Genomic DNA, 23,335 nt, shown 5'->3' with positions numbered 1-23,335 from the left:
TATCATGGTTAAAATGAAGTTTGAAGTTACAATGGGTGTGTGTGGGGAGAGGCCCTGGGCCTGGTAACATTTACATCAAATATCTAAATATTCAATCAAGCTAATTAAAAACTGTTCAGGGTGTTCATAAAAGCCTGATTAGATGATAAAATTACCAAAAAAAAAGTGAAATACCCCTTTATTTTTTTTATTTTTTATTTTTTTTTATCCCACAATTTTTGTAACCCATTTTTTCACCCGGTGCCAATTGCCTAAGCTGTGATCCTGGGCTCTACTCTCCCTCTGCCAACCTGGGGAGGGCCCCGAACTGAGCTCATGCTTCCTTCAATGCATGAGGAGTGAGCAGGCCGCTTCTTATCACCTGACAGGGGGAGCTTCCCCGGTTGGACGTAGCGCGTGGAAGGAACACGTTATTCCAACCAGTTCCATTCCCCTCCATCAGGCGCCCCGGCTGGCCAGGGGGAGGCTTTATAGAGACCAGGATTACTGCATGTTTTTGTGAGGGTATCTACCCTAGGAGACACGGGGAGAACATGCAAACTCCACACAGAAAGGCCCTTTTGCCAACCCCACCTAGGGTGTGGGCACTGATGACGCGGAGGAGGGAACACGCCCCCAGCACCCACAGTGTCCCCCGGCGGGAATCGAACCCAGGACCTTCTAGCTGTGAGGCGACAGCACTACTGACTGCGCCACCGTGCCCCTGAATATACCCTGAGAATGAAAATACCCCTTTAAACGCGACGCATACTGTATGTACAGTGTGTTATGGTTCATATGTAGTTATGGTTCATATGTAGTTATGGTTCATATGTAGTTATGGTTCTAATGTAGTTATGGTTCATATGTAGTTATGGTTCTAATGTAGTTATGGTTCATATGTAGTTATGGTTCATATGTAGTTATGGTTCTAATGTAGTTATGGTTCATATGTAGTTATGGTTCATATGTAGTTATGGTTCTAATGTAGTTATGGTTCATATGTAGTTATGGTTCATATGTAGTTATGGTTCTAATGTAGTTATGGTTCATATGTAGTTATGGTTCATATGTAGTTATGGTTCTAATGTAGTTATGGTTCTAATGTAGTTATGGTTCATATGTAGTTATGGTTCATATGTAGTTATGGTTCATATGTAGTTATGTAGTTATGGTTCATATGTAGTTATGGTTCATATGTAGTTATGGTTCATATGTAGTTATGGTTCTAATGTAGTTATGGTTCTAATGTAGTTATGGTTCATATGTAGTTATGGTTCATATGTAGTTATGGTTCATATGTAGTTATGGTTCTAATGTAGTTATGGTTCATATATAGTTATGGTTCATATGTAGTTATGGTTCTAATGTAGTTATGGTTCATATGTAGTTATGGTTCTAATGTAGTTATGGTTCATATGTAGTTATGGTTCATATGTAGTTATGGTTCTAATGTAGTTATGGTTCATATGTAGTTATGGTTCATATGTAGTTATGGTTCTAATGTAGTTATGGTTCATATGTAGTTATGGTTCATATGTAGTTATGGTTCTAATGTAGTTATGGTTCATATGTAGTTATGGTTCATATGTAGTTATGGTTCTAATGTAGTTATGGTTCTAATGTAGTTATGGTTCATATGTAGTTATGGTTCATATGTAGTTATGGTTCATATGTAGTTATGTAGTTATGGTTCATATGTAGTTATGGTTCATATGTAGTTATGGTTCATATGTAGTTATGGTTCATATGTAGTTATGGTTCTAATGTAGTTATGGTTCTAATGTAGTTATGGTTCATATGTAGTTATGGTTCATATGTAGTTATGGTTCATATGTAGTTATGGTTCTAATGTAGTTATGGTTCATATATAGTTATGGTTCATATGTAGTTATGGTTCTAATGTAGTTATGGTTCATATGTAGTTATGGTTCTAATGTAGTTATGGTTCATATGTAGTTATGGTTCATATGTAGTTATGGTTCATATGTAGTTATGGTTCTAATGTAGTTATGGTTCATATGTAGTTATGGTTCATATGTAGTTATGGTTCATATGTAGTTATGGTTCTAATGTAGTTATGGTTCATATATAGTTATGGTTCATATGTAGTTATGGTTCTAATGTAGTTATGGTTCATATGTAGTTATGGTTCATATGTAGTTATGGTTCATATGTAGTTATGGTTCATATGTAGTTATGGTTCATATATAGTTATGGTTCATATGTAGTTATGGTTCTAATGTAGTTATGGTTCATATGTAGTTATGGTTCTAATGTAGTTATGGTTCATATGTAGTTATGGTTCATATGTAGTTATGGTTCATATGTAGTTATGGTTCTAATGTAGTTATGGTTCATATGTAGTTATGGTTCTAATGTAGTTATGGTTCATATGTAGTTATGGTTCATATGTAGTTATGGTTCTAATGTAGTTATGGTTCATATGTAGTTATGGTTCATATGTAGTTATGGTTCATATGTAGTTATGGTTCTAATGTAGTTATGGTTCATATGTAGTTATGGTTCTAATGTAGTTATGGTTCTAATGTAGTTATGGTTCATATGTAGTTATGGTTCATATGTAGTTATGGTTCTAATGTAGTTATGGTTCATATGTAGTTATGGTTCATATGTAGTTATGGTTCATATGTAGTTATGGTTCTAATGTAGTTATGGTTCATATGTAGTTATGGTTCATATGTAGTTATGGTTCTAATGTAGTTATGGTTCATATGTAGTTATGGTTCTAATGTAGTTATGGTTCATATGTAGTTATGGTTCTAATGTAGTTATGGTTCATATGTAGTTATGGTTCATATGTAGTTATGGTTCATATGTAGTTATGGTTCATATGTAGTTATGGTTCATATGTAGTTATGGTTCATATGTAGTTATGGTTCATATGTAGTTATGGTTCTAATGTAGGTCAGGGATTCCCACACTTTTTTGTCTCAGGTCATCCCATGAATATTTTAATCCGAGGCACCCCTACATTATAATTTTCACTCCCAGCACCTTATATTTATAGCATATCGTCATTGTTGGGTGGAAACCTTATATGTCCAAAACCGTTTGTTTTGTACTAAACTAGTGAAAACAGCAGATCTACAAGCACGGTTGTGTGCTTGTAGATCGGCTGTTTTCACTAGTTTTGTGCGACAGTCTTGTATGATGAAGCAGGGCTTTGCTTTACCAAAAGACGTACACATTTGAAACGACAGTGACGATATTTTAGTGATTATTTTGCGAGGAAAACGTTGAGATAACAGCCATTTTGGTTAGAACTGACTGAAAATAACTTTGTACTTCATGTTTTTAATAGTAAAAGCATAAAAGAATGTTTATAGTGGGTCGGATCTGATATTAAACATGTATTAAAGGACCAGGTCACCTCTGGGACAACCAGATCTTATTTTATTGTTGTGTGGGACACGATCAACACAATCCTGAATATTGTTTTGTGTTCAATCTGCGTTTTTAGATATGTTAGTATTTCAGCATGCTACAACTGGTCATATGATGCATTTTGCATCATATGACCAGTTGTAGCATGCTGAAATCTGCTGAAATACTAAAATATCTAAAAACACAGATTGAACACAAAAAATAACTCAGGATTGTGTTGATCGTGTCCCACACAACAATAAAATAAGATCTGGTTGTCCCAGAAGTGACCTGGTCCTTTAATGGGTGAAAGAGAAAGTATTTCAGGCGGTGAGAAGGTTTTTATTTGAGGATATTCTTTATTAAAAACACTTTTAAACTTCACACTCACAGAACAGCTGGAAGCAACAAACCAGATCTCAAAACAATGAGAAAAAAAGGGGGGGGGGGGGTGTTACATTTTCATGTAGAAAAGCATCATCTAACAAAAAAAAACAAAAACATTTCTCTCTGCTCTGGAGTGACAAACAGCTGGGAATCGTTTTGCTGAAACGGCTACAAACGTCTTCAAAGTAACAAATTATCAATCATTTCACCAACGAGACAAAGTGAATTAAACAGCTGTAATAATAATAATAATGTTTGACTCGTCAACAGAAATTCATCCAAAAAAAAAAAAAAAAAATAGAAAAATAGAACATTTTATTTCCTAAGACTCATCACTTCCTGTTTCCTGTTCATTCTCGTCGGAACGAACACGACACGCCTTAGCCCTGGAATGCAGCCAATGAGAATACAATCTACCCCCGCAGCCAATGAAAATGCATCCGTCCTCGCAAGCCAATGAGAATAATATCTATATATCCCTGCGGCCAGTCAGTTGCTGCCCACTCAGCCAATGAGGACACAGTCTACCCATTCAGCCAATCAGAAGGCAATCTTTCCGTATCAAACTAAACCCCAATACAACACAATCCTGCATAGCAGAATACTGGCTTCTCATTGGCTGTTGAAACACACACACACATAGCAGTATAGTGGCTTGTCATTGGCTGATAGAACAAACATATACTCCCCTCATAGCGACGGGTCAAACTAAACAAACAGAAGGAACGGAGGCTTCTCATTGGCTGCTGATGAGCTGGGTGAGATATGATTGGGTGAGAGAGCGCAGCTCCTCCAGGGCGTAGTCCTCTGGCATTGGCAGGCGGCTAAGAGGCGGAGCCAAGAGGCTGAGGTGCTCGTCAGCGCCACCGTCTGGCTGGAGGGTCAACACCACCCTGAGGATGTTAGCCACGCGCTTAGCCATCTCTATGGGAAATACAATGTTAAAGTTAGCCTAGCGCTTAGCTATCTCTGTATGGGAAATACAATGTTAATGTTAGCCTAGCGCTTAGCCATCTCTGTATGGAAATACAATGTTAATGTTAGCCTAGCGCTTAGCTATCTCTGTATAGGAGATATAATATCGCTGTTATGTGATTGGCTGGAGTCGACTGGAGGTAGGATGTGATTGGTTACCTGACTGTGAGGTGGGATGTGATTGGTTACCTGACTGTGAGGTGGGATGTGATTGGTTACCTGACTGTGAGGTGTGATGTGATTGGTTACCTGACTGTGAAGTGGGATGTGATTGGTTACCTGACTGTGAGGTGGGATGTGATTGGTTACCTGACTGTGAGGTGTGATGTGATTGGTTACCTGACTGTGAGGTGGGATGTGATTGGTTACCTGACTGTGAGGTGGGATGTGATTGGCTACCTGACTGTGAGGTGGGATGTGATTGGTTACCTGACTGAGCGAGGCGGTCCTTGGCGGAGCAGCAGGGGAGGAGCTGTATCCTCTGACACAGTGATGTCACTTCACTGAACAAACACTCCATCTGATAGGCTGAGATATCACTCTGTTTACACACACACACACACACACACACACACACACACACACACACACACACACACACACACACACACACACACACACACACACACACACACACACACACACACACACACACACACACACACACAGTTATGAGGAGATGACCACCAAACATTTTGTCTGAGAGTTCTGACTTTCTGACGTCACGCCTGCATTACACGTTCATGTTTAGAATGTTACATCATATTACGTAACGTAAATATGCACACGTTTAAACTTGAGATATGGTAAGCTACAGTATGTCACGTTTACACCTGAGATATGGTAAGCTACAGTATGTCACTTTTAAACCTGAGATATGGTAAGCTACAGTATGTCACGTTTACACCTGAGATATGGTAAGCTACAGTATGTCACGTTTAAACCTGAGATATGGTAAGCTACAGTATGTCACGTTTACACCTGAGATATGGTAAGCTACAGTATGTCACGTTTAAACCTGAGATATGGTAAGCTACAGTATGTCACGTTTAAACCTGAGATATGGTAAGCTACAGTATGTCACGTTTAAACCTGAGATATGGTAAGCTACAGTATGTCACGTTTAAACCTGAGATATGGTAAGCTACAGTATGTCACGTTTAAACCTGAGATATGGTAAGCTACAGTATGTCACGTTTAAAACTGAGATATGGTAAGCTACAGTATGTCACGTTTAAACCTGAGATATGGTAAGCTACAGTATGTCACGTTTACACCTGAGATATGGTAAGCTACAGTATGTCACGTTTAAACCTGAGATATGGTAAGCTACAGTATGTCACGTTTAAACCTGAGATATGGTAGGCTACAGTATGTCACGTTTAAACCTGAGATATGGTAAGCTACAGTATGTCACGTTTAAACCTGAGATATGGTAAGCTACAGTATGTCACGTTTCCAGGGGCAGGTAAATAATATGGTTGGGCAGGTAAAGTTTGCTACCAGGTTGCCAGACTGGGCAGGTGCCCATTTTGAGTAACATAATATAAGATATGTTTCTTTAGCCTACTTGAACGGGGCTATATTAGACTAGTGTTCAGCCTCTCTCTCTCTCTCCCCCAGTCCCTCCCCACACACACTGAACGAAAGTTGTGCAGTGGGATAGTTTGCTGCGACATGAGCTCCCTTGAAAACCGCTATTCTACAAGCTCACATTATGCTAAAAGAATATGTGCATCGGACACTATATGAGCGCACAGCTGCAACTAAATAAAAAATCGCGCGATGCAACCCGTAAAACGACATGCCTCATTGTGCCAACATGAAGTGACTGCTATGGAGAAACTCGTCTTTAGCTATGAGTTTTCTCAATCCCCAAAACAGGCGCAGGAGTAAAGAACTCCTCAAGTTCAGTGCAAATCAGATCTGTTTCACCAAGCACAGTGAAGTGATGTTGATGAATTCTAAATGTCATCAAAGTATTCTGAAGCTTCCACTTTGAGAAACCTGATCTACACTAGGGATGGAGCTTGATCATTTGTATTGATAACGAGCATCTTATCGATCCTGCTTATTGAGCCAGGCTTTTATCAGCCCACTGTTGAGTGTTTTCTAATGTTTAGTGGAAAGATATGAGATGACAAATTGTGAACAGAACTGTTGTTATCTTTTTTTTATGGTCCAGTTGTCCAGTTGTTGTGACTGTTAGTTTGTGGCTGACCACCATCTATGAAGATGACAATTAACAAAAGTAACAAATATTATCATTAAATATCATTAAAACAAGGTTTCATTCATTAATGTGCGATAAGTGTTAAATGGCTTTATATTATGAATAATAATTTCTTGATCTCCTCTTGTATTGATTGTTTAAACATGACACCATGGACAACTATGCTGGATAACAGGCTTGATAAGACCAAAGATTATTGATACCTGGTAATCAATACATGTGTTATCCAGTTTGTAGAGGAACCTTGTTTCCAGCTCCGCGCACGCACGCACAAACACCCCCCCCCCCCCCCCCCCCTACCTGTTGGATGTTATTGAGGGTTCTGTTGGTACTGATGTAGTCCAGATAAACCTACCTGTTGGATGTTATTGATGGTTCTGTTGGTACTGATGATAAACCTACCTGTTGGATGTTATTGATGGTTCTGTTGGTACTGATGTAGTCCAGATAAACGCGTCCAGCAGAGTCCCAGTCCTGGATGGAGGAGCAGCGCTCCGGTTCTGACAGTCCTTCCAGAAAGTCCAACAGGAAGGCATGGTTGTCGTTGATGATGCAATCTGAAGGGAGAAGGAAAGATAATCTGAGAAAAGACTCTTCTCCCTTCCTTAAAACGCCCTGGACGACGCTCCGCGCGTCCCAGACTCTTCTCCCTTCCCTAAAACGCCCTGGACGACGCTCCACGCGTCCCAGACTCTTCTCCCTTCCCTAAAACACCCTGGACGACGCTCCATGCGTCCCAGACTCTTCTCCCTTCCCTAAAACACCCTGGACGACGCTCCATGCGTCCCAGACTCTTCTCCCTTCCCTAAAACACCCTGGACGACGCTCCACGCGTCCCAGACTCTTCTCCCTTCCCTAAAACACCCTGGACGACGCTCCGCGCGTCCCAGACTCTTCTCCCTTCCCTAGACGCCAGAGAGTGGATCAGTAGTTTAACAGTTAGTTAACATAAAGCTATAGAGTGGACCAGTAGTTTACCTGAGGCCAGAGAGTGGATCAGTAGTTTGTGACACTGGTTCCACTGCCCAGCGCGGTACAGGTGCAGGGCTTCCCGGGCAGCTCTCCCCTGGCTGCGGGCTCGGACGGCCTTGGCTTCCTCCAACCAGGAGGAAGGAATCTGCAACCGGCCAATCAGGAAGCGCTCCTCTTCGTCGTCATCATCGTCTTCCTCACTGCAGTGGAGACACAGCATCTCCCTGACCGCCCTCTCTCTGAGTCTGGAAGTAGAAATACTCTATTACATATCTGAAATACTCTTTTACATATCTGAAATACTCTTTTACATATCTGAAATACTCTATTACATATCTGAAATACTCTTTTACATATCTGAAATACTCTTTTACATATCTGAAATACTCTTATTACATATCTGAAATACTCAATTACATATCAGGGATGTGCATCATATTATAATAACGTACGTGTGATCAGGGATGTGCATCATATTATAATAATAATAACGTACGTTTGGTCAGGGAGTTGCATCATATTATAATAACTCACATATGATCAGGGATGTGCATCATATTATAATGATAATAACGTACGTTTGGTCAGGGAGTTGCATCATATTATAATAACTCACATATGATCAGGGATGTGCATCATATTATAATGATAATAACGTACGTGTCGTGCAGGATGTGCATCATATTATAATGATTTTTCAGCTTGGAATATGCCCCCTATAAATTTAAGACATACCAGAAGCAGATATTCTTTTAAAAGGTTACTCAAACATAAATTGACGAGTCCTTCACGAGTGTAAACACTGTATTTGTGATTATTGGTTATTGTTCTCTGTTTTTTATGCAGAGAGATGTCACTGTTTTTGCTATTAACTCGATTTGTGTCTATTTTAGATAGCAACATTTTTACTATTGTCTGTTTTTACTGTATGAATTATTGTGTGGACCCCAGGAAGACTAGCGACCACTTGTGGAAGCTAATGGGGATCCTAATAAAGAATAAAGAATAATGATAATGACTAATGTGTGGTCCGGGATGTGCATCATATTATAATAATGTACGTGTGTTCAGGATGTGCATCATATTATAATAATGTACGTGTGTTCAGGATGTGCATCATATTATAATAACGTACGTGTGGTCAGGATGTGCATCATATTATAATAACGTACGTGTGGTCAGGGATGTGCATCATATTATAATAACGTACGTGTGGTCAGGATGTGCATCATATTATAATAACGTACGTGTGATCAGGGATGTGCATCATATTATAATAACGTACGTGTGGTCAGGATGTGCATCATATTATAATAACGTACGTGTGGTCAGGATGTGCATCATATTATAATAATGTACGTGTGATCAGGGATGTGCATCATATTATAATAACGTACGTGTGGTCAGGATGTGCATCATATTATAATAACGTACGTGTGGTCAGGATGTGCATCATATTATAATAACGTACGTGTGGTCAGGATGTGCATCATATTATAATAACGTACGTGTGGTCAGGATGTGCATCATATTATAATAACGTACGTGTGATCCGGGATGTGCATCATATTATAATAATAATATTATAATAACGTACGTATGATCAGGGATGTGCATCATATTAATAATAACGTACGTATGGTCCGGGATGTGCATCAGCACCAACACGGCCAGGTGCCAGTTCCCCTGCGTCTCCAGCAGGGCGGCGTAGCTGCTGTGCAGCAGACACTGCTTGTGGACACTCAGGTGGGTGTAGCACAGGCTCTCTAGCGCCACCCACAGGTTCCAGGATAGACGGTAGTCCAGACGCTCCCAGGTCACACACAGAGGGTCCAGGAGCGCCTCCAGAGGGTAATGTCTGAATAATATGGGTAATAATAATTACATTAAGGCTGGGACTTATTGCGATTAATTAATTACAGAAAATTAACGCGATTAAAACATTTACGCATTTTAATCGCACTTAGTTTTTGCACCACAGAACCTTCAGTTTCGGCCATACTGATCATAGCGATGCACCAACCAAGAAGAGACAACAAACGCAAAGGGAGAAGTAGCCGATCAGAGCGCTTTGCTTGGCCCAGTGGATGAGAAATTTAGATTTAAAAAACTCACTTGTTGATTCATTGTGTATATATATATATATATATATATATATATATATATATATATATATATATATATATATATATATATTAATAATTATCATATTTGCACAAAACACATATCATGGTGATTGAAAGGCAGTTTTTCACTAGCGACAGGAACCATAAAGTATTTATGATAAAGTTTATTAAGGTTAGAAAATCAAAGAGTATCACTGTCGTAATCAGTAATCAGTTACCTGTCACTGTAGAGTAAAATAAAGTAATCAGTTACCTGTTACTGCAGAGTATAATAAAGTAATCAGTAATCAGTTACCTGTCACTAGTAGAGTATAATAAAGTAATCAGTAATAGATTACCTGTCGCTGTAGAGTTTCAGCAGGTGGAAGCAGAGGTCATACAGAGGTCGCGTGTCGTCCTCACACTCTTCCTGGTAGAGGGGGAGGGGCTTACAGGTGTAAACGCCCACCTCTCCTGTCCCCTGATTGGTGGAGAGAAAGGGTTACAGAACAATATTAAAACCATGACAACATGACCAAGACACGCACAAAGTGTGCATTCAGTCAAAATGTCCATTAAAGCTTGTCAATACTGGAAGGATCTATATTACATATATTACATGTATTACATATATTACATGTATTACGGTACCTGGAAGGCCTGTTGGTATTGGCTCAGAGCGTCATGTATATATTTATATTGTGTATAATTACATTACAGGGCTCAGAGCGTCATGTACAGTATATATTTATATTGTGTATATATTACATGTATTACGGTACCTGGAAGGCCTGTTGGTATTGGCTGAGAGCGTCATGTATATATTTATATTGTGTATATATTACATGTATTACGGTACCTGGAAGGCCTGTTGGTATTGGCTCAGAGCGTCATGTATATATTTATATTGTGTATATATTACATGTATTACGGTACCTGGAAGGCCTGTTGGTATTGGCTGAGAGCGTCATGTATATATTTATATTGTGTATATATTACATGTATTACGGTACCTGGAAGGCCTGTTGGTATTGGCTCAGAGCGTCATGTATATATTTATATTGTGTATATATTACATGTATTACGGTACCTGGAAGGCCTGTTGGTATTGGCTCAGAGCGTCATGTATATATTTATATTGTGTATATATTACATGTATTACGGTACCTGGAAGGCCTGTTGGTATTGGCTGAGAGCGTCCGACACGGAGGCGGTGGGAGGCAACATGAACCACAGATGAACCGCTAAGCTCCGCCTCCAATCCAGTTCACTGCAAACACACACTGTGTGTTCTGTAGACTGCCACACCTGTACACACACACACACACACACACATTAATATCACTGCGCACACACACACACTGTGTAGTGTTCTGTAGACTGCCACACCTACACACACACACACACACACACACACACACACACACTAAAAGTGTGTAATAAAATGTACTAAACGTTTGAAAACTATGGTTTAGTGATGAGTCGTGCAAAACAGATGCTTGCAATGGATTCAGAATCATGAAAAAAAACAACAACACTAGTTTGACCCCTCACATGCTACTTAAAGCAGATATATATATATTTCTTTGTTGTATGCTATGTTAATGGGACACAAACTTTCAGCAGCTTTTTAGGAGGTTTTAGTAGATATTTTCACACACCTTTAGAAACACATTGGTGAAGAAATGTCTTGATAATGATTTAGTTCACACAGATTTTGTGACTACGTGTTGCGTTCTGTCGGTGTTGTTTGGTGTTTGTCTGTTTTTTGTTTTTATGTTATATGTGAAAAAATTATTTGAATGCAAAAATGTAGTATGTCAAAGCAAATTCTGTATTACACAATGGTTAATAAAGTAATCTGAATCTGAATTTTCTCATGTTTCACTTACTATATTTGCACTTTTTGAAAAAATTTCAGACTATGGTTTTAACCAATAGGACGGTAGCTACAGGTTTTAACCAATAGGACGGTAGCTACAGGTTTTAACCAATAGGACGGCAGCTACAGGTTTTAACCAATAGGACGGCAGCTACAGGTTTTAACCAATACGGCGGTAGCTACAGGTTTTAACCAATAGGACGGTAGCTACAGGTTTTAACCAATAGGACGGTAGCTACAGGTTTTAACCAATAGGACGGCAGCTACAGGTTTTAACCAATAAGACGGTAGCTACAGGTTTTAACCAATAGGACGGTAGCTACAGGTTTTAACCAATAGGACGGTAGCTACAGGTTTTAACCAATAGGGCGGTAGCTACAGGTTTTAACCAATAGGATGGTAGCTACAGGTTTTAACCAATAGGACGGTAGCTACAGGTTTTCCAGCCAATAGGACGACGGTACGTACAGGTTTTCCAGCCAATAGGGTGAAGATCTTCAGCCGTTGGTCAGACAGGAAGCTGTCAGCCTGCATCCTGCTCCAATCAGAGAGCTGCAGAGTCAACAGCTCTCTGTTGGTGTTCCCTCCCATAGCCTGGGAGAGCAGCAGGGACAGCCGGTGGTCTCCTAGCAACAACACACACATAATAATACATTATGACCTCCCATAGGCTGGGTGGTCTCCTAGCAACAACACATACATATTAATACATTATGACCTCCCATAGGCTGGGTGGTCTCCTAGCAACAACACATACATATTAATACATTATGACCTCCCATAGGCTGGGTGGTCTCCTAGCAACAACACATACATATTAATACATTATGACCTCCCATAGGCTGGGTGGTCTCCTAGCAACAACACATACATATTAATACATTATGACCTCCCATAGGCTGGGTGGTCTCCTAGCAACAACACACACATATTAATACATTATGACCTCCCATAGGCTGGGTGGTCTCCTAGCAACAACACATACATATTAATACATTATGACCTCCCATAGGCTGGGTGGTCTCCTAGCAACAACACATACATATTAATACATTATGACCTCCCATAGGCTGGGTGGTCTCCTAGCAACAACACATACATATTAATACATTATAGGCTGAGTGGTCTCCTAGCAACAACACATACATATTAATACATTATGACCTCCCATAGGCTGGGTGGTCTCCTAGCAACAACACATACATATTAATACATTATGACCTCCCATAGCCTGAGAGGTCTCCTAGCAACAACACATACATATTAATACATTATGACCTCCCATAGGCTGGGTGGTCTCCTAGCAACAACACATACATATTAATACATTATGACCTCCCATAGGCTGGGTGGTCTCCTAGCAACAACACATACATATTAATACATTATGACCTCCCATAGGCTGGGTGTTCTCCTAGCAACAACACATACATATTAATACATTATGACCTCCCATAGGCTGGGTGGTCTCCTAGCAACAACACATACATATTAATACATTATGACCTCCCATAGGCTGAGAGGTCTCCTAGCAACAACACATACATATTAATACATTATGACCTCCCATAGCCTGAGAGGTCTCCTAGCAACAACACATACATATTAATACATTATGACCTCCCATAGGCTGGGTGGTCTCCTAGCAACAACACATACATATTAATACATTATGACCTCCCATAGGCTGGGTGTTCTCCTAGCAACAACACATACATATTAATACATTATGACCTCCCATAGGCTGGGTGTTCTCCTAGCAACAACACATACATATTAATACATTATGACCTCCCATAGCCTGAGAGGTCTCCTAGCAACAACACATACATATTAATACATTATGACCTCCCATAGGCTGGGTGGTCTCCTAGCAACAACACATACATATTAATACATAAGTCCTCCCATAGCCTGAGAGGTCTCCTAGCAACAACACATACATATTAATACATTATGACCTCCCATAGGCTGGGTGTTCTCCTAGCAACAACACATACATAGTAATGAATACATAAGTCCTCCCATAGCCTGAGAGGTCTCCTAGCAACAACACATACATAGTAATACATGACCTGAGTGTCACTTTAAACCTTTTTTTTTTCTTTTTTTTTCTGCAATACTGTTCTTTAGGTGTTCAACTGCAATACTGTTCTTTAGGTGTTCACCTGCAATACTGTTCTTTAGGTGTTCACCTGCAATACTGTTCTTTAGGTGTTCACCTGCAATACTGTTCTTTAGGAGTTCACCTTTGTTGCTTGGAGCATTGAATGATTGCACTCTCCCACAGTAATAAGGAAAAGAACAAACAACACATATTGGCCATTTTTACACTTTGTTAATGTTAATGTAATTACCTGTGTTCTGAGTTCATTAATATTGATGAGTATGTTAATTACCTGTGTTCTGAGTTCATTAATATTCATGAGTATGTTAATTTCCTGTGTTCTGAGTTCATTAATATTCATGAGTATGTTAATTACCTGTGTTCTGAGTTCATTAATATTCATGAGTATGTTAATTACCTGTGTTCTGAGTTCATTAATATTGATGAGTATGTTAATTACCTGTGTTCTGAGTTCATTAATATTGATGAGTATGTTAATTACCTGTGCTCTGAGCCAATCGGCAGGCCTCGCTGATCCTATTGGCCGTCAGGAGGCTGAAGACGCTCTGCTCCTCCCCCTCCAGCAGTCGCTGCGCCCCATTGGCCAGCCAGGCCGACAGGCTCCGCCTCCTCTCCAACTGCTCCTGGTATTGGCTGAGAGGAGCGGAGGGGTCCAACTGCTGGTCCGAGGGCCTCAGGCGGCCCCACAGGGCCTCCACCAGGGTCCACACATCACTCCATGTGGACAGCACTGAGCGAGAGACATAGAGACACAGAGACACAGAGAGAGAGAGAGAGAGAGAGAGAGAGAGAGAGAGAGAGAGAGAGAGAGAGAGAGAGAGAGGAATTCAGCCATTATGTTTTCTTCAAATGTAAACAAACATGGCTGCCATTTTGAAAGATGTAGTTGGTATGAGGTTTAAACATGCAATTTCTCGATTGCGATCATGCCTAGTACATTTTTGGAGGTCCAACATTTTTTTTTTGAAAAAATAATATATATTTTTGAAAAGATTTTTTTTTTCTTCAAAATGGCTGCCAACTCGGGAAACTCAGGCCTTGGCAGCCTGAAACTACTGTACTAACTGGGGAAACTCGGGAGGGGGCAGCAAATGAGTTAATAAAAAGGGAAGACAAAAGTACAGTAGTTAAATTGCAAAACAGGGGTTTCCGCCCGAAAATAAATGTTTTAATTCGTTTAATCCTCTGAAACAGGCAGAGGACAGAAATAGAGTGAGAAAGCGCAGTGCATCTTGGGTAGGAAGCAGTGGAATTATAGGCTGCCTGTCAACATAACCTGTATTTTAATTGTAATTCTGCCATTTAAAATATATGTACCAATCGAATCTCTTAGTTACATTGATATCGTTCATGTGAAATAGTTTCTTGAAGCTTATTCATTATAATGATCGAAATCGCTATGACCGCGCAGCACCGTACTGCGCGCCGGCCGTGCTCCGCATCACGGCACCGCGGTGAAGCGACTTTCTCCCACTGCACAACGCCACCCCCGGTAGCGAAAAGTGAATGTTTTTTTTCTGGTTGGACAGTCAGGGAGTCTCAGGGACCAATCAGAAGGATGACAAACGGTCAACCGAAGGTCGCATTTACCCTGAGAAATCTCGTAGCTTGTCTGACTGTCTGTACAGGAAGTGATGTCAGTGTGATGTCAGTGAGTCACAGTGATGTGGTACAGAATGACTCATATATGGGCATAAAAAGGATGTCACGTGACATCACTTCCTGTACTGACAGTCAGACAAGCTACGAGATTTCTCAGGGTATAAAAGTCCATATATGGTCATTCCCAGAAAAAGAAAATAACTTTTATGCCCATACATGGAGATTTCTGATGTCATAAATTCCAGGCCGAAAATGAGAATGTTAATGTACCCCATTATGCCCATATATGGAGATCCACAGGTATCAAACCAAGGCCCTAACTCACAGAGGCCCTGCTTGGCATTACTATTAACACACGTTTTATGCCCATATATGCATATTCCTATATTGTCAATATTAAGGACATTATTAAGGATATTATGTTATCAATATTAACTCTCCTACTGCCAGATTATTTATTTATGTATTGGGTCTGGTGCCATCAAAAAGCGGCTTACCTTTGCGACGTTATAGTAGATAGACAGACATTTAAATATTTATTATTATTATTATTTTTTGATTGTGCAATAGTGCACTTTGGTCTGCCAGGCAGCAGAGGGCGGCGTCATGCGAGAATGAATGTGAATTTGCCTGTTATGTGTTGCCGTACATTCAGACCAGTCACTGGCCACAGAGCCTTACAGCCAGAGGAAATCAACAAGGAAGTGAATTGGTCTCCGTTGATGTTAAAGCATAATGGATTTTTTACACCATCACCGCGGAAAATGTGTTTACAGTACACGGCGGCGCGACCCCTCATCGGCTTCAACAAGGTAAACGAACGAACGAACGAGCGCCGTATTGGCGCGGAGGTCTCTTGAGAATTGGGGCGAACAGGAACGTCCAAAGCAGTAGGGGAGTTAAGGACATTATTAAGGATATTATGTTATCAATATTAAGGACATATATGGGAATGCCCATATTTGGTAATGTCCATAATTATATGGGCATGTTTTGACATAACATAACTATCATGAAGGGGTCTCCATATATGAGTAACTGGTCCCATATACATCACTGGCCAGATGGCCAAGAATTGGCGCGACCCCGCATGTCACCCTGAGGTGTCTTACTAGTTATGGTGGGTGTGTGTGTGTGTACACCATAGTTGGTTGTGTGTGTGTGTGTGCGTGCATGTACCATGGTTGTGTGTGGGGCTGAGGGAGCGTATCCATTGGGTGTAGTCGTGCAGTAGCTCCGCCCCCTGGCGAGGACGGACCAATGGGCACGCGGCTCCCTCTGGCAGCTCCACGGTGCTGTTACACAGGCTGATCAACAGGGGGCGCTCTGCGTCCACATCCTCTGAGCTCTGGAGACCCTGGACCTGCTCTACACTCACCCTGTAGGAGGAGGACCCCCTGGAGGACCCCCTGTAATATACACACACACACACACACATATATACATGTTTATTACACCCTGGACCTGTTCTACACTCACTGTGTAGGAGGAGGACCCCTGGAGGACCCCCTGTAACACACACACACACACACACACACACACACACACACACACACACACACACACACACACACACACACACACACACACACACACACACACACACACACACACACACACACACACACACACACACACACACACACACACACACACACACACACACAGCAATATTCGATCCAATATACTATCTATTCATCAGAACCTGTCATGGCTGTTGGTGGAACAGAGACTAACTGCTAGTCTGGCTGTATTTTTTAGGAATATTTGTTTAAATAAAAAACCTAAATGCTTATATAAAAACATTCATTATACCAGCAATAGACACCAATATAATACCAGACATGTAGCGAAGGGTCGATTTACAGCACTTAAGCCAAGAACTAATGCAATGAAGAATACAGTCATGTACAGCCAAGAACTAATGCAATGAAGAATACAGTCATGTACAGCCAAGAACTGATGCAATGAAGAATACAGTCATGTACAGCCAAGAACTAATGCAATGAAGAATACAGTCATGTACAGCCAAGAACTAATGCAATGAAGAATACAGTCATGTACAGGGCAATGCCTTGTTGGAACTCTCTACCAGTATGTATTACAACAATTAACAGTAAAAGGCATTTTAAGAACAGACTAAAGCAGTTTCTCATACATCCAGATTAATTGTAATTGTGTATATAATATTCACTGTATACCATGTAACATTATCTGAATGCACTAACCGTGTTTTTATGCTGTAGAATATTTTATTTGATTATATATTTTTCTGTGATATTTGTAAACATGTTATTTGCTTTTTTTGTATGTACATTATTTTCTGTGGACCCCAGGAAGAATAGCTGTTGCCAGGTGTAACAGCTAATGGGGATCCAAAATAAACTCACACACACACACACACACACACACACACACACACACACACACACACACACACACACACACACACACACACACACACACACACACACACACACACAGGCTTACAGACAGACAGACAGACAGACAGACAGACAGACAGACAGACAGACAGGTCTTACATCATAGTGAAGGTGGTGTCAGAAGGTTGCTGGTTTGAATCCCCGCTCAGTGCGTCTCCACTGTGGGTGAGAACCCAGCCTGGTCCCCAGCCCACCCTGAAGGACCTTCCCATGAACAGACCCTGGTCCATCAGACCTGAACCCTGTAGGGTAACATTAATACCATTAATACCATTATAATAACACCATGAACAGACCCTGGTCCATCAGACCTGAACCCTGTAGGGTAACATTAATACCATTATAATAACACCATGAACAGACCCTGGTCCATCAGACCTGAACCCTGTAGGGTAACATTAATACCATTAATACCATTATAATAACACCATGAACAGACCCTGGTCCATGAGACCTGAACCCTGTAGGGTAACATTAATACCATTATTATTATATACACCCTGAAGAGACCTGAACCCTGTAGGGTAACATTAATACCATTATTATTATATACACCCTGAAGAGACCTGAACCCTGTAGGGTAACATTAATACCATTATAATAATACCATGAACAGACCCTGGTCCATCAGACCTGAACCCTGTAGGGTAACATTAACACCATTAATACCATTAACATATCACCCTGAACCCTGTAGGGTAACATTAACACCATTAATATACACCTTGAAGGACCTGAACCCTGTAGGGTAACATTAATACCATTATTAATATTATATATCACCCTGAAGGACCTTCCCATGAACAGACCCTGGTCCATAAGACCTGAACCCTGTAGGGTAACATTAACACCATTATAATAATACCATGAAGAGACCTGAACCCTGTAGGGTAACATTAATACCATTAATACCATTATTGCGACCGTCAGGTCGCAGTTTAGTATCAAAACCTCCACCGGCCGTCCGTCCGTCACACGTCACACCTTTGCCCTGCTCATATCTCCGCATCAGTATGACATCACACTGCTTGGTGTGTGCCGTCAGGGTCATTTGTGTACGGTGTGATGTCATACTGATGTCAGCAGTGTGATGTCATACTGATGTCAGCAGCTATGTCTCTATATTATGGAGTTATATGTTGTTTGTGTCCAAATATGGGGCTTGTGAGGTCAGACTTAGTGAGATTCGTCGGTTATCTCCATATATGGAGGGAGAACCAGCTTATGAGCCGATGAGTTGTGTCAGAGTCGAGATCCTGCTTGCATCTAATCTGTCGGTAGATAATGCCGGTCTTATATAAGGGTCATTTGTGTACGGTGTGATGTCATACTGATGTCAGCAGTGTGATGTCATACTGATGTCAGCAGCTATGTCTCTATATATGGAGTTATATGTTGTTCGTGTCCAAATATGGGGCTTGTGAGGTCAGACTTAGTGAGATTCGTCGGTTATCTCCATATATGGAGTGATGTGTTGGTTATCTCCATATCTGGAGATTCAACCTTCAACGATTTTGACATCTTGTTACTAATCTGTCGGTAGATAATGCCGGTCTTATATAAGGGTCATTTGTGTACGGTGTGATGTCATACTGATGTCAGCAGTGTGACAGGAGATAAGCGACCAACGGTCGCTTATCTCCCGATTAGGGAGTCTTACTGGTAATAACACCATGAACAGACCCTGGTCCATGAGACCTGAACCCTGTAGGGTAACATTAATACCATTATAATAACACCATGAACAGACCCTGGTCCATGAGACCTGAACCCTGTAGGGTAACATTAATACCATTAATGCCATTATTAATTGCGACCGTCAGGGAGCAGTTTACTATGAAAACCTCCACCGGCCGTCCGTCCGTCCGTCCGTCCGTCACACGTCACACCTTTGCCCTGCTCATATCTCCGCATCAGTATGACATGACATCACACCACATGTGTACACAAACCTTTGTGTACGTTGCTGTGGCAACAGTCTGTTGTTGCTGGTCTGTTAGTGTACGTTAGCAACCACCTTAGCAACCATGGTTTTACCCTAGCAACCAACTGTTTACCCTAGCAACCAACTGTTTACCATAGCAACCATGTTTTTTTACCCTAGCAACCAACTGTTTACCATAGCAACCAGATACGCAGAGCAGGGATCTCCATATATGGGCATAAACAGGTGACATCAAACTGATGTCAGATACTCAGAGCAGGGATTTCTCCATAATATATGGGCATAAAAGGGATTCTGTTAGGGATTCTGTTAGGGATCTCCATATATGGGCATCCTCTTCTCCGCAGCCTCCACTGGCTCCCGGTTGCGGCCCGCACTGAATACAAAACACTGATGCTGACCTTCAAAGCAGCCAAAGGTATGGCTCCTCCATACCTCCAAAACCTGATCAACCCCTACACCCCCACCCGTTCACTTAGATCAGCCAACACAGGGATGCTGACAGAACCCTCGCTAAAAACCCCAGGGCAAAAATCCACTCGTCCAAGACAGTTTGCCCTCCTGGCCCCCAAGTTGTGGAACAAACTCCCTGTCGCACTTAGAACAACGGACTCACTCGCTAGCTTTCGCCGTGGACTGAAGACTCACCTTTTCAGACTCCACCTAAACCCTTAGCACTACAAGAAATCAATGACCATACATGAAGCTAGCTAGCATTTATTTTTGTTTTTAGGTTTTTTCTATAACTTTGATTATACTGTGTTTTTTCTAGATAGATATCCACTTGTATTTGTTATATTGTTGATGATGTACTGACATATTATCTTGTTTATTATTGTAATGTTATCTGCTTATTGTAAGTCGCTTTGGATTAAAAGCGTCTGCTAAATGCCTAAACTGTAAACTGTAAACTGTAAAGGGATTCTGTTAGGGATCTCCATATATGGGCATACAAGGGATTCTGTTAGGGATCTCCATATATGGGCATAAAAGGTATTCTGTTAGGGATCTCCATATATGGGCATAAAAGGGATTCTGTTAGGGATCTCCATATATGGAGACATAAGTTGCTCATGCCCAAATATGGGCTGGTGAGGTCAGACTTAGTGTGATGCGTAGGTTATCTCCATATATGGAGATTCAACTTCAATGAGTAACCATGGCAAACTGTCAACTGCCCGTATGTCTTGATAATTGGTAAAACAAACTTTTGGCCTATTTGTGGAGATAAGCGACCAACGGTCGCTTATCTCCCGATTAGGGAGTCTTACTGGTATTATATATCACCCTGAAGGACCTTCCCATGAACAGACCCTGGTCCATAAGACCTGAACCCAACACCATTAATACCATTAATATACACCCTGAAGAGACCTGAACCCTGCAATGATAACATTAACACCATATCACCCTGAAGGACCTTCCCATGAACAGACCCTGGTCCATGAGACATCACACTCTGGCTTGAAGTCCCTTTTATGCCCATACATGGAGATCGCTGATGTCATCACGAGTCACACTTGCAAATTAATTACGTCCTTGTCCGTTTTATGCCCATATATGGAGATCCCTCTGTCCCCATGTCATCAATATTAAGCTCATATCTGGGAATCCCCGCATTTGGTAATTGCGACCGTAGGTCGCATTTACTACCAAAACCTCCACGGGCTGTCTGTCTGTGAGTGAGTCCGTCACACTTTTGCCCTGCTCATATCTCCACAACCGTTGCCCCCATCCATGCCAAATTTTGCACACACACTCCTTGACTGCCAAACTACAACCTCCAAGGACCCCCGGAGGCCAAGTCCCTGGGGGACCCCCAGATGTAAAAAATGACCAAATGTGCTCACACGTCACACGTCACACTTTTTCCCTGCTTATATCTCCGCACCCGTTGACCCGATCCATGCCAGATTTTACACACACACTCCTTGCCTGCCAAACTACAACCTCCAAGGACCCGGGGGGGGACCCCCAGATGTAAAAAATGACCAAATGTGCAAAAATGACCACCCCAACGGGGCTGCTCACGGGGAATTCCCGGGGACCACCGACTCCTGGTGCTCCAGAACGGATGCAAAAGTGGTGGCGCCCCCAGTGGAGGACCCCCTGCCACTGCAGCGCACATAAAATGCCGTAACTCAGGCTAGGAGCGTCCGGGAGAGCCGGGGCCGGTACCTATTCGTCCGCCAAGGCAACGCGGAGACCCCACCCCTCATTTCTCACATGGCCCTATTCTAGCGCTACCTTCAGGCCGATTTTTTAAAACACATTTTTGGACACTGCTCCTACAGTTTTTGCCCTAAAATCACGAATATCACTACACAGCATGTCTACACTCATGTCATCAACATGGATCAGGAAGATTTGGGAAAAACACATTTTTGCCCTATTTGTGGAGATAAGCCACCTACGGTCGCTTATCTCCCGATTAGGGAGTCTTACTGGTGTACATATATGGGCATGTTCTGACATCACATTGTTGACTATCATGCAGGGGTCTCCATATATGGGCAACTGGTCTGATACACATCACTGGCAGATGGACAAGATGCCCTGAGGCAATAGAAATACGGTTCCTCTGACACAGTGTGGGTTTATAAAACACTACCTTATTGGCTATGGGTTAATAAAACAGTACCTTATTGGCTGTGATGCTATGGTTTATAAAACACTGAATAGACTTTTTGGTTACCACCGCGCTCTGACTCTACTGGTGCGGTATCCCTTTAAATCAACATGTAGAAGGAGGAGGATGGATCGCACACAGTGGCAAGAGTTGTTTTTTCTTTATTGTTGCATTTGCATGGATGAGAAACAAACGTTTCGGCTGTAAGCCTTCTTCAGTGTATCTGATACTGCAGGGTGTCTGTGGTCTATTTATAGAAACTGTGACAGGTGCACAGGTGGACACCATCAATGCCAATCACCCTGTGAGGAGGATGACACCTCGCACCTGAATGGTGATTGCTATCACTGGTTAATGCGTAATATAAAACACTACCTTATTGGCTATGGGTTAATAAAACACTACCTTATTGGCTATGGGTTAATAAAACACTACGTTATTGGCTGTGAAGCTGTCTAGGCTATGGGTTAATAAAACACTACCTTATTGGCTGTGATGCTGTCTAGGCTATGGGTTAATAAAACACTACCTTATTGGCTGTGAGGCTGTCTAGGCTATGGGTTAATAAAACACTACGTTATTGGCTGTGAAGCTGTCTAGGCTATGGGTTAATAAAACACTACCTTATTGGCTGTGAAGCTGTCTAGGCTATGGGTTAATACAACAC

At 41.4% G+C, this 23,335-nt stretch overlaps 1 protein-coding gene across 3 annotated transcripts in view; it reads right to left on the bottom strand.

The window, feature by feature from the left end:
- Positions 1 to 3,751: 3,751 nt before the first annotated feature.
- nup98 (nucleoporin 98 and 96 precursor) overlaps positions 3,752 to 23,335 on the bottom strand; it is an 84,639-nt gene continuing 65,055 nt past the window's right edge. For all 3 annotated transcript variants that reach the window (XM_080748867.1, XM_080748866.1, XM_080748868.1), the window contains exons 25-35: positions 18,194 to 18,336; positions 16,830 to 17,059; positions 14,530 to 14,778; positions 12,389 to 12,546; positions 11,206 to 11,346; positions 10,398 to 10,519; positions 9,570 to 9,791; positions 7,940 to 8,178; positions 7,364 to 7,518; positions 5,158 to 5,269; positions 3,752 to 4,677 (exon numbers count right to left, since the gene is read on the bottom strand). In XM_080748867.1, coding sequence (XP_080604993.1) covers positions 4,490 to 4,677; positions 5,158 to 5,269; positions 7,364 to 7,518; positions 7,940 to 8,178; positions 9,570 to 9,791; positions 10,398 to 10,519; positions 11,206 to 11,346; positions 12,389 to 12,546; positions 14,530 to 14,778; positions 16,830 to 17,059; positions 18,194 to 18,336 — 1,959 coding nt within the window. In that variant the 3' untranslated portion in view covers positions 3,752 to 4,489. The remainder of the gene's footprint in view (positions 4,678 to 5,157; positions 5,270 to 7,363; positions 7,519 to 7,939; positions 8,179 to 9,569; positions 9,792 to 10,397; positions 10,520 to 11,205; positions 11,347 to 12,388; positions 12,547 to 14,529; positions 14,779 to 16,829; positions 17,060 to 18,193; positions 18,337 to 23,335) is intronic.

Source organism: Nannobrachium achirus, assembly GCF_963921795.1.
Source record: "Nannobrachium achirus genome assembly, chromosome: 19".
Lineage (NCBI taxonomy): Eukaryota > Metazoa > Chordata > Actinopteri > Myctophiformes > Myctophidae > Nannobrachium > Nannobrachium achirus.
The sequence above is the reverse complement of the archived record's forward strand: the minus strand, read 5'-3'. Positions and strand labels throughout refer to the sequence as shown.